The sequence below is a fragment of the Falco peregrinus genome, chromosome 6, assembly GCF_023634155.1.
Source record: "Falco peregrinus isolate bFalPer1 chromosome 6, bFalPer1.pri, whole genome shotgun sequence".
NCBI classification, from domain to species: domain Eukaryota; kingdom Metazoa; phylum Chordata; class Aves; order Falconiformes; family Falconidae; genus Falco; species Falco peregrinus.
Window position 1 is genome coordinate 67,928,343 of NC_073726.1, and position 16,622 is coordinate 67,944,964.

At 42.9% G+C, this 16,622-nt stretch overlaps 1 protein-coding gene across 4 annotated transcripts in view; it reads left to right on the forward strand.

Annotated features, from left to right (window-relative positions):
• The window catches only part of DENND5B (DENN domain containing 5B), a 118,973-nt gene that overhangs the window by 56,474 nt on the left and 45,877 nt on the right, over window positions 1–16,622 (forward strand). For all 4 annotated transcript variants that reach the window (XM_055807487.1, XM_055807488.1, XM_055807489.1 and 1 more), the window contains one exon: window positions 4,665–5,331. In XM_055807487.1, coding sequence (XP_055663462.1) covers window positions 4,665–5,331 — 667 coding nt within the window. The remainder of the gene's footprint in view (window positions 1–4,664; window positions 5,332–16,622) is intronic.

Here is a 16,622-nt window from a genome sequence, read left to right on the forward strand (position 1 = left end):
AGTGTCTATGTGGCTGTCCCATGTGAACAGGGGAGGGAGGGGAAAATTTCTGGAGCAGGGGCAGTGATAATTGAAAGACCAATGATCAACTGGAAATTTTCCTAATGAGTTGATGTTCCAGGGATGTTTCCAAAGTCACCACAGCACTTGTTAAAACATGTCCTGACAAAGACAACAGATTACTGGTATTTGTGCTTCCCAGTACAGAAAATGCTATTTGTTGTGTAACTTAGAAGTAACCAGATGTTGAAACAGTAACATTATACAGTATTACTGCTTCCAGCTGTTTTCAAAAATGTGTGTTGGGTCTAACTCAAAATTGGAAAATTAGGGAACCCATTACCCCCCAGTCTGGTTTAGATGTGTTTTGCATTTGAGGAGGGTTAGGACTACATACTAGCTACTTCAAAACAGAACCAACCTTGTTGTATGGTGCAGGTGTGAAGTCAAGAGAATCTCCTGGTCTTCACCCAGGACATGGAGTGACAGGGAACACATAAAACTCACAATAAAATGGCTTTTGCAATGCAAAAGTGCATTTGGAAGTTCCCTGCAATCATGAAGATGTACAAATCTGTAGTTCATCTCAAGTTCCATTGAATTTTATTGTTTAGCATTGTGCCAAATATTTAAAATGAAAACACAGGAGCTGGAAGTAGCGGTGACACAGAGAGCTGATACTGTGGCATTCACATGCATAGAAGGGCAGAGGCGAGCCTGCCCACTCCTCCTGCCTGCTGACAGCCGGGGATTTCTGTCCTCTGCTTCCAAACGTGCACTGATGGAGATGGTGCAGCGTTTGGGGCAGGTCTCCACATCACTTTGCTTATACAGAAGGCACAGAGGACACAGAACAATGCTTCATCAGCACACTTAAGATGGTAATAACTCTGCTACCAAGGCTACTCACGCCTTTCAGCTCTGCCTTTGAAGTGGGGGTGCTCAGAGGAGAAGCAATGAGGGGTGCGCAGCAGGAATAGGGCAGCAAGAGGTTATAGCTGGAATTGCTGCATTATATGTCTCTTACATTACAGCTGAAAATGTCTAGTATTCATGAAATGTGATCATACAGGACAAAAATAGAATAGTAAAAACTGCAGGAGACCTATTAAAATAAAATAATTGAACTGAGCTGCATTCAGCTGAAACCATATAGCTGAAGAACACATCTTTCATTTGCAGTGTGTCTTGGAGGGAAAAAAAAAAAAAGCATTTACTAACAGCAGCAGTATTTAATGGTCTTTTAAATCATCTTTTGGAAAACTTCTTTATTGTTTTGATCCGAAACATCATTTAAAGTAATATCCACCTCCGCAGAATCCCTTGAGGCAATTATTGGCCTTTCTGATCTTGCCTTGCTGTATTAGTTCTGCCTATGTGTTTGCTTTATGTGAGCTTCCAGAAGCAATTTTCCTCAGAGAAGAAAATGCATAAATCCTTGAACGTTAACTTGTGAGAACTCTGGCTTTGCTGGATGCCTAAGGAATTTCAATTGCCTTCTGAAACCATCCTGTCACTTTAAAAATAACCCCCTGAAGTCCCAGGCAATCACGCTGCCTACAAGTTGTGTTTTCCCTCCTTTTCAAAATATGTATCAAAATACAGAGTTCTCTTTAATAGGGAAGTATTTCTTCCCCCCACACTGCTTTTTGTGATTATCCCTGCCTAATGTCACATACTGTCTTCTGTGGTCATTCTGCAAGTAGTATGTTGTACCAAAATTAATTTCTCAGTAGAGAGGAAAGTGCAAGTTTTAGGAAATAAACCTCCTATTTTAGCCCTCTGGTTCATCGAAGTGTATAAATCTTAGCCTGTATTTTTGAAGTCCAAGGAAGCATTGTTCATTTCACATCGTGTACTCAAATGAAAGAATTAAAGGTTCCCCAGTGTAATTTGAAGGAGCAGGCTTTAATACAAACAAAAGCATCTTTCTTGCCACCCCCTCACCCATGGTGCATTTTGGGTATGGCGCTTGCTGCCATGGCATGTTGTGAACATGAAAAATATCCGGGGGCTTCAAAAGTGAAATAGATCTAATGGAGAGGAGATGAACCAGTGCTAATGGGCAGTGGTCCAGAGGGGACCTTTGGTTCAGAAGTACCTGCAACTGGTGATGGCTGAGGGGAGGAGGGAGGGAGAGACTACAGAGTGTGTGTGTGTGTGTCTGTGTGTGTGTCCTGCCTCCATGTTTAGGAAAAGATAAAAATACCTCCTACCTATCAGTTCTAGAGATGGGGTATGGATTAGCTGACATCTTTGTCTGTCTTTGTGCAGCTTCCCTTTATTTTCACAAACCATGTTGATTATAAGCCTTATTGCAAGTATGGCTTAATTCCACATTTTTCTGCTGATGGATATGTTTAACAATGAAAAGTGCTCTGGAAACCAGAATCTTGTCATTTGAGCAGTACTGTTGGGTAGTATGCTTTTATATAAAGATACAATAAAGGTGAACTGACTGCCGCCTTGCCGTTAGCCAGCCAGCTTCACCAGGAGGCAAAGCTTTCAGACCCTGTAACGTGTCCCAGGCTGCTCTTCCCCAACACTCTCCTGTGGGGTGTATGACAAACACAGATGAGATGGGGATTGATGTCTAAGTCACTAAGATGAAAGTTTTCATGCATTAACTGCAAATCTGAAGCTTTCTGTATTGCTGGAAAATGAGCACAGACCCTTCCTTTTGATCTTAGTTTCTTAAGTGACTCTTGGTCGCTTTTCCCTGCCTGGGTGCTTTCCCATCTTCCTTCTTTCTCTGCCTTTTTCTGTGTCCTCTTGTAGTTCTAACAACAGTGGCAGTCTCTGTGCCAGGGTGTTGCAGCCAGGGTTTTAAAATGTCAATACTCTGCATATGCGGGACTGTGGCTGAAACTTAACAGATGCGTGTCCCTTTGTGTGTTTATACTCAGTATATAAAGGGTGAGGGAGTAGTAATTAAGACTTGGGAGGAAATGTATGCAAAACAGCCTTCTGAAACTCTCAGCTGGTCTGAATTTCCGTGACGCTTATCTGTTCTTGATTGTACCAGTACATATAATTTGCTTATCTGGGTATTTTTCTGTAAAATGAAGAAAATATAATCTTTGATAGTGTTGAGATTAAAACCTATAATTTTGGCCTGATTGGATTTGATAAGACTATAGCAACCATTGAAAGCCCACACTCTTGAAATAAGTTTTTATTAAGCAAGCCAGCCAAAAAATGAGGTTAAGACATATTTATTTTGCAGAGTAAATTTAAATAAAGCGTGAAACAAGGATTTTTTTTACTATATACTTTATTAGAGAAGCCTTAACCATGGCACTGCTGTTGATGCCTCAATAAACACTATAAATCTTTTGAATGAAAACATGGCTGTTGTTCAAAAATGGTTCAAGCTGCAATTTCACGGTTTACATCAGCAAAGCCCATCATCTGAATTAAATACTTCTACCAACTCCAGGCTTCTTATTTCCCAACACATTATCTTTTAGAGCAACACCTTGAAGAGTTGTCCTAGATAACTTAGGGGCATGCTAGCATGTTGTGAAGTGAGCCTGGACCACTTGCCCAAATCCCAGCTGGCTGGTAGCAGCTTTATCAGGCTGGCGAATGATTTCTGCGAAGTGCACTGGTGAAGTCCAGGGTAGGGTTTGCCTGAAAATATATAATTATTTCTCTTGTCCTCTTCCACCATCAGAAGAATTTACTCCTGGTCAAGGTAAGACATTAGGAGATGCACTCAGTCATGTGTAGGTTCATATCCCTTGGGAAAGTGAGCTTCTGATACAGTGTTTTGGAACAGGAGGAGCACTTTGAAGGCTCTCCCTCTCTTCTTTCCTTTTATTTCTTCAGATGGGAGGTACAAAGGAAGCTGTAGTTCTTCATTTACAAACATACTGATTTAGCTAGAACATGAGGAGTTTTATGCTGATGTACATTCAAACAAGTTTTGCTGGATGTTTGTGATTTTGTGTTGGATGATAGAATTCCTGAGGAATGCCTGGAAAAATGCCTCGAGTTATCGCTAGGGCTATGTTTCAGAGAAACACACAGTGTAGTAGAATCACTGCAAAGGATTTTGCTGAGTGGTAAAACAAAAACTAGGCTTTCATAGCTTCTGTCTGTTTCCCTTTGTGGACCTCCCTGCCCTCTTCTTCCAATCTAAACTATTTTGTAGCACTTAAGGAAGAAAGTACATGTAATAGCTGTCAGTCAGTTGGGTTTTTTCTTTTAAGAAAATAAGGGAAGATCAAAGAATTTCAAGAAGTCTGTGTAATTTGATCAGTGGTATAAGATGCTTCCTTAGCTCTCGGATTTTAGAGTACGGTGAGCACAATACATGTGAATGACAATAAAACTGGATGTTTTTATATGATGCTTAAGTAAATGAGACGCATACTATTCAGTAGTGAAGATAATTTCACAAAGTAATGAAAAGGAGTTGTAATGATTTAATAGATAGCTCATTTTGGAGGCTGTTTTCATTTCTTCAGTCATGTCTACCTCTTCTTTTAAGCAGTGTCAGTCTTAGGCTGTATGCTTTTGGGCTACTTTTCAGGGGAATTATGTTTAAAGATAAATGGCTTGTTATGATGTGGAAAAAAAGAATGCGTCTGTACAGCAAAAGTAGCAAAATAAAATTGTAGCTTAGATAGCTATATCTATTTCTTTTCTCTTTTTTTTAGCTATGTATGCCCAAAGGGCTGTCTTTCAGGACACAGGCAGATAACAGAGATCCACAGCTCCATTCGTTCATCATCACCAGAGAAGATGGCTCTCGTACGTACGGGTTTGTGCTCACATTCTATGAGGAGGTCACGAGCAAGCAGATCTGCACAGCCATGCAAACGCTCTACCAGATGCACAACGCAGAGCAATACAGCAGCGTCTGTGCCTCCTCCTCGTGCAGCATGGACTCGCTGGCCAGCAGCATCGACGAGGGCGATGCCACATCCCTCGCCAAGCTCCAGCGGTACAACTCCTATGACATCAGCAGAGACACACTGTACGTCTCCAAATGCATATGCCTCATCACCCCTCTGCCCTTCATGCAAGCCTGCAAGAAGTTCCTGATCCAGCTGTATAAGGCGGTGACCTCCCAGCAGCCACCGCCTCTGCCCCTGGAGAGCTACATCCACAATATCCTCTATGAGGTGCCCCTGCCCCCCCCGGGGAGGTCCTTGAAGTTTTATGGGGTCTACGAGCCCATCATTTGCCAGAGACCTGGGCCCAACGAGCTGCCGCTCTCTGACTACCCACTGCGGGAGGTCTTCGAGCTGCTGGGCCTGGAGAACCTTGTCCAGGTTTTCACCTGTGTTCTTCTGGAGATGCAGATCCTTCTGTACTCACAAGGTGGGCACTCGTCTGACGATGCACATTGGGTCTGTTCCCAGTGGGCAGTTCCTGGGCAGCTGCAGCCACAGGAGCTAATGTAAAGCTGTTGATTTTCAGCAGGTTTGTGAAATCTGAGGATGTAATGAAAAAATGTGAGAGAAATGAGTCTGTCCTACTGGAAACACTAAATAATTGTTTCCTTCAGGCAGTCTTGGTGCTGCTTGTTTAATTATGCATTGTATTTATCACTTGTGACAGCTAGCAATAGAATTCACTTAATTATTATCCTTACATTGCCCTTGATCATGCTGCAAGACAGCATGAAACTAATCCTATCTTCTGCAAAAATGCCAGCAGAAAGTAATACATCTTGCAGAAGACACACTTGATACTTTCTTTTTGAGATTTCAGCAGCATATTGAAGTTTGAAATTTCCTGCCATCTGTATGATCTATATATTCTGGTTAAAGCACTGAGAGTTTTTTAGCACTTAGAAGCTGAAGTTTTGATGCTGGGTTGGAAGTGAGTGGAGTTACAGGGCATCCCTCATAGTCCTGCTTGAGAGATTTGGGAACTCTTCTGACAAGTATGCTGTACTTCTTTTTGAGACACTTAAGACTGCAGTTGGCAAACGCTAGCTACGTTGGCAGGAGCTGCCTGCACAAGGCTGTCCACGTTGAAGTATGCCAGTGAGCTTTTGAAAATCTGGCCTGTACGTTTTCCCTTCTGTTTGTGTCTTCCTGCAACAGTGCAATACTCTGCTACGAGTTTGGGGAATCTTGGCGTAGCACTGGGCCTGCTCTGAGGTTTTACACCCCTGTTATTTTTCCTACATGATATTGGTTGCTGTGGGTCAGGCCCTGGTGATATTTGGGTACCAAAAGGCATGCGCTGCAAATGTTGCAATGCACCAGAGTGCCCAAACAAGTCAATTTCAGTTTCCTGCTGACTTTCAAAGGGTTGTCCAGACTTTTTGCAAGTTCCTCTACATCTCATTGGATGCCTGTCCGTATTATCTGGGTTCCCCAATGGCTTCTGTGATGCTGACCCTGAATTAGTAAAATGTGCCTTCAGGAAACAGTGGGAGTGATGTGGGGTGGTCTCATCAGATGAGGGTGAACAACATGAAGCCAGGAGGTACACATACCTTTTAACAAAAAGAAGAAAAAGTGCTGAATACCTGGACTTCTGAAGAGATGTGATTCAAGCAACAAACAGCTTGAAATGGAGCAGAGGATGGGAAGTTGCCTAAAATGAGTATGGGTAACAAACCTTTAGGCTCCAAAAGTGAATGCTTGGGTTTGTCATATAAAAGAAAAGGTCAGTAAGTGTGTAATAGTAATAATAATGAATAAATGACTGAGAATGGGGGAAAATGTTCAGGGAGGTGGATGGAGGGTATTTCTTCTGCAAATAACTGAATTCAAAGAATTGCTAGTTCTTTGCAGAGCACTTCTCCACATGGACTCTGGGGGTTTGCTTTCAAGAGCCCAAAATAAAGGGCTTTATCTGCTCTTGGTTTGAAGTATGAGCAGAAATCCTGCTGTTAGTTTTGATTAGGCTGCTTTTCTCCTCCCTTCTGCTTCTGTGTATGTGTGCTTACCCCTTCTTCCTCAGTTTGAATTATGCTGCCTTTGCCACTTGACAGCGGGTTCAAGATTAAGCAGCAACACCACTGAAATGCCTCCCCATCCCTGCTCATCATTCCCACCCTGGTCCCTGCTTATGAACTCGCTGAAAACTGAGGTTTTTTGGTTTTTGTTGGGGGTTTTTTTTGCTGTAAGCTAGTAGCATTAGGAAAAATCTGCTTGTCAGATTACATTTTGTTAATATTTTGTGCAGATGGAGAGCAACCTGCATATGCATTACTTCTGTAATAGTCCTTGAGACAGATACAAAATATCCACTAAGTAATTACGACTCAGTTTTTAGTGCCACGAGAAGTTAGATAAATGTTTTTCTTCCAGTTACTGGCTATAATTTAAGGGTTTACTTGTTTGTTTTCAATGTGGTTTGTTTGAGGTTTTTTTTAAGAAGAATGAGATTGTGATAATTAATCATCTCTGCCCTCCAAAATTCAGATATTTTTTCCCTCTCGCTCTATTATTGGTGAATCTAGGGATGTCCTTGACATGACCTTTACTTTCCTATCTAATGTAGACACAACTTGATGGCACATGGGGAAAAGCATACAGTTGTATTAGGGAAATTCTGTGATTATGTAAATAGCTTCATAATGCTGGTTCCCAGAGGTGAGGAATGTGGAGTGGAGGTCAAGTGCAAAGCCTCATTTTTGGCACATCCTGATAGCTGAGTGCTTGGCTAATTGTGCACTGCAGCTTCTTTTAAATTCAGTCTTGCAATTCCTAAAAGAAAGCAAAGCAGCTCTTTTCCTATTTGAGACAGAACCAGCCTAGCTACTACTAGAAATCTCCCTAAGCTTTGAGATCTGTCAGGGAGAAAAGCTCCCAAGTTCCCAAGTTCTGTCAAGGCAAAAAGTTTAGAAGTTTTTGGCTTACATACCTCTTGTTGCAAAGTAATGAACACGAGAAGATTTTGCAAATGTGTCCTTCCTTTCCTTTCTGCTTTTAAGAGGACGGACTCACTGGACCGTGTTTCCAGTGGCCTGGGCTTGCTGCAGCCTTCCCAAACTCAACAAGAATTTAAAGATGGTCTTGTGATCACAGGGTGCAATTTCAAGCAAAACATTATTCACCCAAAGTCAGAATTCCCAGAAATGTTACAGTACCCAAGAAATGAGAGCACTGGAACAAAACCTGCTTCAGTTCACCAAACTATTTCCATGAGAGGCTGCTAATAACATGTATGGGAAATGTAAGCTGACTTTTCTGTGGTTCTCCTAGCCCTCTTGGAAGGAAGCTTTTCATTCAGGCTTGCCAGAAATTTTGTTCCTGTTTTTAAAGAATAAAGACTTATTTTGGAAAGTTGAGTGACAATATAAATTGCCGCACAACCCTGATGATACAATGAGCCTGCTGGCTCTCTGCTGAGAACTTTGAACTTCTCATTAAACATCTGTCTGCTAAAGGCAGATCACTTTTTGTGGCCAAGAAAGAGCTGAGAGGAAATGAAAACTGCAAACACTGGGAACAACTGGTCAAATGGCTTTAGTTCTTAACTTTATAGCCAAGCAGGCTGCCTGCAGGAAGGATGGTGGTCAGGTGGACTTCCACCTAGCTGGTGATAACAGCAGCAAAGGGCTGGCAGGAAGGTGGCATAGACACTGTACTGGCTTTTCTAGAGTGTCTTTTCTCTAATGAACTAGGAGTTGATGATGAAAAAGTTTATTTTTAACCCTGTAGCTGAGGCATAACATTTCCAGCAGCCTGAACAAAGGCATTTAAATGAGGAGGTGAAGGCGTTGGGTGACTTGATCCAGCTTGCCCTGGACATGTTCCCAGCATGATGGGAGAGTATCTGGCACAGCTGTGTGGTGGGGACAGGACCAGTGAGTAGCTGTTTGTACCATGGCTGCTACAGTCAGCTTTGGGTGCCTGGTTGCTCTGTTCGTGGTGTTTACGGGTGAGTGGTGTCCCGTCACCTGGGGGAAGGCAGGGTTTGTAGTGGACCGTAACTTCACTTTGCAGCGGTGGTGGTCAAGCAGAGGGGTGGAGAGACTGACATAAAAGAATCATGAGCGCATTTTTTGAGCTCATTTTTAAGCTGCTTCGCTCCCAAGTGTGTTGGACTGCAGGCAAATTCCTTAATCCTCTATTTCTCTCAAGTTTACATTTTAAACTTTAAAGCAGCCTGGTGCTACAGAGCTCTCACTGTGACTTTAGAAACCACAGCTGGGGAACTGTTGGTGTGGATAATTGTGTTCTTCTGGGGCAAAAGCCACTATGATCAAAGCATTTCAGTCTGAAGCTGTGAAACATCTTTGCAGCTTGGGAGCAGCGAACAGTGCAGCGGCAGCAGCAGCGTTAGGGCAGAACGCGGAACAAGGCAAGGACGGCTGGGTAACTGGCAGAGACCCGTGCTTGTGCCTAAATGGCAAGGCTGAAAAGACAAGCCCTTTACTGTTCATGGAGACAGTGTGGACTTCCAGGGAGTTAATCAAAATCTCTGTTGGTGTGTAAATGTGATAGACTGCTCTAAGTGCTGAATTTGGCCTGCAAAGGTGACACAGAAAACTGTACCTGAAAGCACTAGAAGCAGAACTCCTGTGGCTTCAGGTTACATCTTCCTGCATATAGACAATACTTTTGAGTTTAAATAGGGCCAGATTTTAACACTGAGGCTTTGAAGACCCCGGGGAGCAATTAGATACTTTTCCCCAGCTATTCTGCAGGGTGCAGTCTTTGCAATACTCTTGCAAATGCCCTCTATTTTAGTCAGAACACAGCTCTCCCATGTATCCATGAAGGTGTGCGGGTATCGTGAATGTCCAGGCTTCCAGCAGTGTCTGCTCTGTGATAGCTGCTACAGTTTCCCAAGGATCCAAGGATGTCTGCTGCAGGGAGATGAATTCAACTGTGGGCTCTGCGGAAACCTTGGCAATCCGTTTTGTACGTCTGCCTTTCTAGGGATTTAAACATGAGAAGGAATGTGTGGGTGAGACAAAGATAAACTTCTTAAAGCTTAGGCTGTTTCTACTCATTATAATTTTGAGCATTTACCAGGTTGTTTTTCAAAGGCCTTGAATAATTGCTTCTCAAAGATTGAAATATTCTTTGCATTATTATTTTTCAATCTTAGAAATTATAATACAAATGAGTATGCATCTATATAGTCATCGCCTAGAAAAAGATAGTGTCTGAAAGATCTTTCTTGCAAAGTCTGTTCTGTGGGATATTTTTTAAAATGAATACATTCATGATGTATTTGCCTTTTGAAATATTTTTACACCACATAGTTACATAGAAAACTTCTGTTCTGCTTGTTATTTAAATAGTTGCCCCCCATGCTAGTATTCATCAAAACCAATGGGAAGCTATGGCAGAGAGCAGTTTGTGTGGTGTCGAAATGTGTCTATATACGAAAGAGACCTGGGTTTAAGGCCTCAACAGCTCCACAGTCAGAGGAAACCGCAGTGTGTGTTCCTCTGGAAATGAGACAAGTAATTGGATAGAATAATCAGAGAATCAAATACACTCTTTTTATTTTAAACTTAGGTGAAAAGGCAAACCCATTTTTTAATTCCAAGTTGCTCAGTTTTGTTAAATGAAGTCAGTATGGCCTGAAAAGTCAAATTTTTAAAGCATCTGGAAACAAGGAGAAGGAGCTAGTACAAGGCTGTACCACAGCCCCGCTCCTGTTTGTATTCGCAGTGTGGAGGAAGATTGGGCAACTGCTTTTAACACTATGCATGCACGCACACACCCCCTCCATCACCTCTCCAATTATTTTGATTGGATTTTATTATTTTCCATTATAAAACATGTGTACCTTTCAAGAACAGGGAGAAGAAAGTTAAATTAGACCTTTACGTTCCAATCGTGGCAGATGTCAGATAAACAACATGGCAGTCAGAAATGGTCTTGAGCAAAGCTGCTGCCCACCGGGGTCTGTGCCCTCCCCACCACCTCACTGCCCTGGTGCAGGGCTGCTGCCCACCGTGGAGGCTGCTCTGCCCCAGCAGCCATAGGGGTGAGCAAAGGGCTGCTTGTGTCATCAGGGGCATTTCCATCTGTCCTGCTGCCACGTTGTCAGCTTTGTCACAGGCTTTTACCCTGCTCTTGGAGGCTTAACCATGACGGTAATGGGAGCTAATTGAAGTTTTCCTGGGAATTAATACTTAAGGTTGCTCTTAATCGTAAACTAATTTATGCTGAACCACTGATGGCAGGCTGTGACACAGATAAATTGTATAAATGGAAATTTATTGAAGTAGAAGGGATTTTTTTCCATTAAGCATTTGCCAACAAGGGAAAATGGGAAGAATTGGCCCCAGTGAATATCAGCCTTAGGATGTTTCCCTTGGGCCAGAGCTGACCCCCAGTCTGAGAGGCTAATTCTTAGTTCAGGCAATTAGATGCTGGCTCGCCTTGATCATCGTGTTTTAGAAATCTGTTTTGAGATTTGCATAAACTGCCATTCTGCTTCTATCTTGTAACTCATGCTCTGTCACTCACTGGTAAATCCACTCTTCTGTTGGGGATAAAGGGTGTTGAGATGCCATGGGTTGTTCCCTCAGGATGATCTGCTGCTTACAACCCCATGTCACCACCCTGTCCTTGTTGCCTGAAGGCAGCACTGGTACAAGGTGAGTTCTGTAAGCATTTCCTGAAGGATTTTTGTGCATTTTATCTGAACGTTTCTTGAAAAATCTCCTGGTCTGGCTTGTCAGTCATTGTAACTGCTGGTATACAAACCAGATGAAAGATGGAAACTTCCAGGGTGCTTTGAAGTCTGCAACGCTTGTATGTGTTTCTTCTGTGGAGCTATTGAGACCTGATTTGAAAACCTTTGCTCTCATAAACAATTTTTGTCTCAAATGTGAATTTCAGATTCCCTCTTTCATCTGCAGTATGCTATATATAAACATGACAGATCTGAAGGTACCAAGCCCCTAGACAGGTCTCATAATTGTTGTGCACCATTCCTGACTCGCACTCAGAGCTGACAGCAAAATACTAATTTCTGTTTTCCAGTTCTTCCAATATACCTGGCTCAGCTAATCCATATGTTGTTACAAAAAGTGGCAGTTGAACAGCAGTTGCTTATGATACTTTGGCTGAAGAGGTAGCGTGTGGAAAAACAATTAGTCATAAGAATGTTTTAAAGCTGGTTCAGGTGTTTCCCTCTGAAGAATTAGCTCTTATTCATGAAGGGTCATTGATTATTTTTATTTATTTGGTTTTCTCTGTTGATGGCTTTGCTTTGTTTAAAGCTATTGTTTAGAATTGTTTTGTTCCTTTTGATAAGGTACTCTTTGAAAACATCATCTGATTATCATCTTCCAGGATACATATTTAAATACGTGGCTTTGCAAAGCTGCTGTTATACTTTATGCATGTTCAAAAAGCAGTAGAGGAAAGGAAGTCGTGTCCAGGTAACTCATCTTTTCAAATCCTTCCAAGTGCTTTCAAACCCTATATAAAGCAGGACATAACAAAGAAAAGAAAGAGGAAGCACAGTCTTAATTTTTAAAGCATTGTACTGGATTTAGAAGATCCAGGCTGAGACTCCAGCTCAGTGGTAGGATTTCTACTTTACCTTTTGGTAGGTTACTGGAACAGAGAGTTGCAAAGCTGCCAAGTTATTCTTTCACCAGGACGGCTGGGTGCGTTGAAACTAGAGTAACAGTGCACTGATCACAGCAAGAGCATGGGTTCTGCTTTGAATGAGTGTGTGTGTGTGCTCTAACACACGCCTTACACTAAAATAATCCTGTGATTGGGCATTTGCTGAGAAGGTCCCAGGTGAAATTCTCTTCTGTTTGATTATGACCAAAGATTTGAACCTGTTTTGGAGGTAGCACCTGAATGAGGGAGGTTTTAGCTGTTCTGGGCAGGGATAACATTGATGTCCTTCTCCTTTCTCAAAGTATCTTGGTTTCACTTTGCTGCAGGATGGGAAGGATTTTGAGATATCAGACTCCTTTGTAGTGGGAAAAGTAATTTTTTTTCTTGAGCTTTGTGAATTGCTTAACACATCAGAGCTTCTATACCCTGTCCCTTAAAATGAAAGGAGAAGGATTATTTTGTTTCTCAGTCACTGTCTTTGTTTGGACTTTAAGCTCTTTGGGGGAGATATTTCTGCATGCAGAGTACCTGTTGTAATACTGTGCTGTTTGGTTATTGTCTTGTTATTGTATTATGGAGAATCAACATCAAGACAAATATTTGTCAAATGTTGTCCTCTTTCAGAAAAACATAGTGAACCGACGTTCAAATGCTGAAACCTTTGCCTTCTCCAGCACAAAATAGTGATTCATAATTATACAGGAATCTCTCAGGGTTTGCATTTTAAACATTACATTGTATCTTGTGAGCCATGTGAATATTACCAGACTTTTGTAAAGCACGGCTGAAGCATGGTGCTCTTGCGGCAGAAGAGCTGACCTGTGACGGAGTGGGTCCCCACTGCGATTACTTGTCCTGCACAGGCAAGTGAGATGCAGGGATTTAGCCAAGGACCCCTGGCAGATGCTGCCAGAAAAAAGGGCTGGATCCAGAGCCTTTGAACTCAACTTTGTTGCCTTCTTCAGTTTGGGAGAAGGTTATGTTTGAGAGACGGACCCATGCCAAATTCAGCTAAGCAGTTGCAGTAGAAGCTGTAGGGGCCACTTTACCCTCGGATTATCATCCTTGAGCAGTTTCTCTTTGAAAATGTCCTGTGTACAAATTAGAGGTTTAATTCTGCACACGAAGAATCATAGAATCTTTTAGGTTGGAAAAGACCTTTAAGATCACCAAGTCCAACTATTGATGTAGCACTGCCAAGTCCACCACTAAACCATGTCCTTACATGTCACATCTACACGTTTTTTAAACACTTCCAGGCATGGAGACTCAACCACCTCCCTGGGCAGCCTGTTCTAATGGTTATCCACACTTTCAGTGAAGAATTTTTTCCTAATATCCAATCTAAACCTCCCTTGGTGCAACTTGAGGCCATTTCCTCTTGTCCGGTCATTTGTTATCTGGGAAAAGAGACCAATACTCCCACCTGCCTACAGCTTTCTTTCAGGTAGTTGTAGAGAGCTATAAGGTCCCCCTTGAGCCTCCTCTCCAGGCTAAACAACCCTGGTTTCCTCAGCTGCTTCTCATAAGACTTGTGCTCCAGACCCTTCACCAGCTTCATTGCCCTTCTCTGGACACACTCCAGCACCTCAATGTCTTTCTTGATGTGAGGGCCCCAATGCTGAACACAGGATTTGAGGTGCAGCCTCACCAGGGCCGAGTACAGGGGGACAATCACTGCCCTTGTCCTGCTGGCCATGCTGTTTCTGATACAAGCCAGGATGCTGTTGGCCTCCTTGGCCACCTGGGCACACTGCTGGCTCATGTTCAGGTGGCTGTTGACCAACAGCCCCAGGTCCTTTCCCACCAGGCAGCTTTCCAGCCTCTCTGCCCAAAGCCTGTAGCACTGTGTGTGGGGCTGGTGTGACCCAAGTGCAGGACCTGACTTGGCCCATCGGTCCAGCCTGTCCAGATCCCTCTGAAGAGCCTGCCTGCCCCCCAGCAGATCAACACTGCCACCCAACTTGGTGTGATCTGCAAACTTACTGAGGGTTCACTTGATCTCTGTGTCCAGATCGTCAATAAAGATAACAAACAGGACTGGCCCCACTACTGAGCCCTGGGGAACACCACTTGTGGCTCTCTGCCAACTGAATTTAACTCTGTCCACCACCACTCTTGGGGTCCAGCCACCCAGCCAGGTTTTTACCCAGCATGAAGTACACCCATCCAAACCATGACCATCCAGTTTCTCCAGGAGAATGCTGTGGGACACAGCGTCAAAGCCTTTACTAAGCTCTAGGTAGACAACATCCACAGCCTTGCCCTCATTCACTAGACAGGTTGCCTTATCATAGAAGGCGATCAGGTTTTTCAAGCAGGATCTGCCTTTCCTAAACTCAGGCTGACCGGGCCTGTCATTCATAATATTACAAGCAAAACTTGGCTTGCAGTTGGAGGTAGTTACCAAAGTCCAATAGTGATGGTGGGATAGAATCTGGAAGTGCTGTTTCCCTTGTTGCAGGCATACACAGTCTGCACAAACCCTGGCTTTTCCATCCCCTTCCATTCTTTCCTTCAGTCCTGGTTTTGTGTTCTGCCTCTGGTTTTTCTCTCTCTGGTTTGGGGAAATGGAGAAATCCCTTGTTTCTGTCCTCAGTAGCCACATAAGCTTCCTTCAAAGAATCTCTCCATCAAAGAAGACTTTATGCCTTACAGAATAGGTGTCTAACCTTGTACAGGCTTGAAAGTAAATAAAAAGTAAGTAACAGAGTTTCTTCCTTCATTATACAAATATCAAAAGAACAATTTCCAGATTTTTCTGGAGGAACCTGGGAACATCCTTCTCTTCAGTGGACATATGTGTTTTTTCTCTCTGCTAATGGCTAACAAGCATTGCTAGATGGTAACAATTAATTTGGTTATTTTTAAAAACAGCTTTCCTCATAGTAAATTAATTACAAAACTTGCGCTAGTGACCATGTTAAATACTACCAGCATCAAAAAAAGTCAGCGTGGATTTTGAGAGTCGAATATCCCTTATCCTAAAAGATACTTGCAGCTATGCTGTGAAGACCTGTTATTTTACATGGCTGTGTAGATCAGAACAGACTTTGAAATTGTCTCACACATACTAAGACATGCTACCTTTTGTACTTGGAGGTTTTTTTAACCTTTAAAGTTTTCAGACACCAAAGCTTCACTAGTAGGTATTGTAAGTGAGTTTGTATAAGTGCTCCTCAACATGACAGCCAGTGGATGTGTATAATTATAGACCGTTGCACAGGGAGAGATTCATAAATAGCTGATCTGTAGCTGGGAATGGTTTTGAGGTGTAACCTTGAGACTGACTTGTATGCATGAAAATCATGTTGAAGGTTGAGTGACTAGCTATTAGTAAGACAAGATGAAAAATATTTTTGCCCTGCTGGCTGACCTTCTGCAGATCGAGGTGGGTTTTCCACAGAGAGTTGCTAGCAAGAAGGAGAACGGGTTATGCAATTTGTTGTTTTAATTTGCATATTTATTCAAGTGCATCTTCCCAGTGACCTCTTAATAGCTGAGCAGCGTCAGATGACAGTGCTTTTGCTGTTGCTGATGTCTGCCAGGGTATCAGGCTGGCTTGTTCAGGAGACAGGGTGGACCAGGCTGGATTCCTACGCAGGCAGAAGCAGTCAGTGGGGTTAAAGGAAAAAAACCTTCTTACCTGGCTCATAACTGGAGCGTTCATACATATATCTTTAATTTCATGGAGTGGGGCAGAGGGGCTAGGAGGGATGAGCAACAACCCAAGTGTTGCCAAGGATCTGGGTCTGGCCTTGGTGAGAGTGAAAATCTTTTGGTTGCTCAAGCCAAAGCTTGTGAGACTTGCCTGGCACAGAGGAGAGCTGGGTTTGGGTACAGCCACAGAGGAGACATCCCTGCTGCCACTCGTGCTGCTTACTGGTGATGTAACTGTGCACTGAAGCTGGGGGAGCAAGTCCTTTTGCAAACAGCAAAAAGAAGCTTTCACAAGTAGTGGGGGCCCAGGATGGGAATCGGAACTGACTCCACACCTCATGCAAGTTCAAAGCCACTTAAGAACTTGTGCTTTGGTGTTCCTGTCTTTACCGTTAAATGAGATGTGCTGCTGCTTCATGATAAATTTAGATTCCCAAGGAG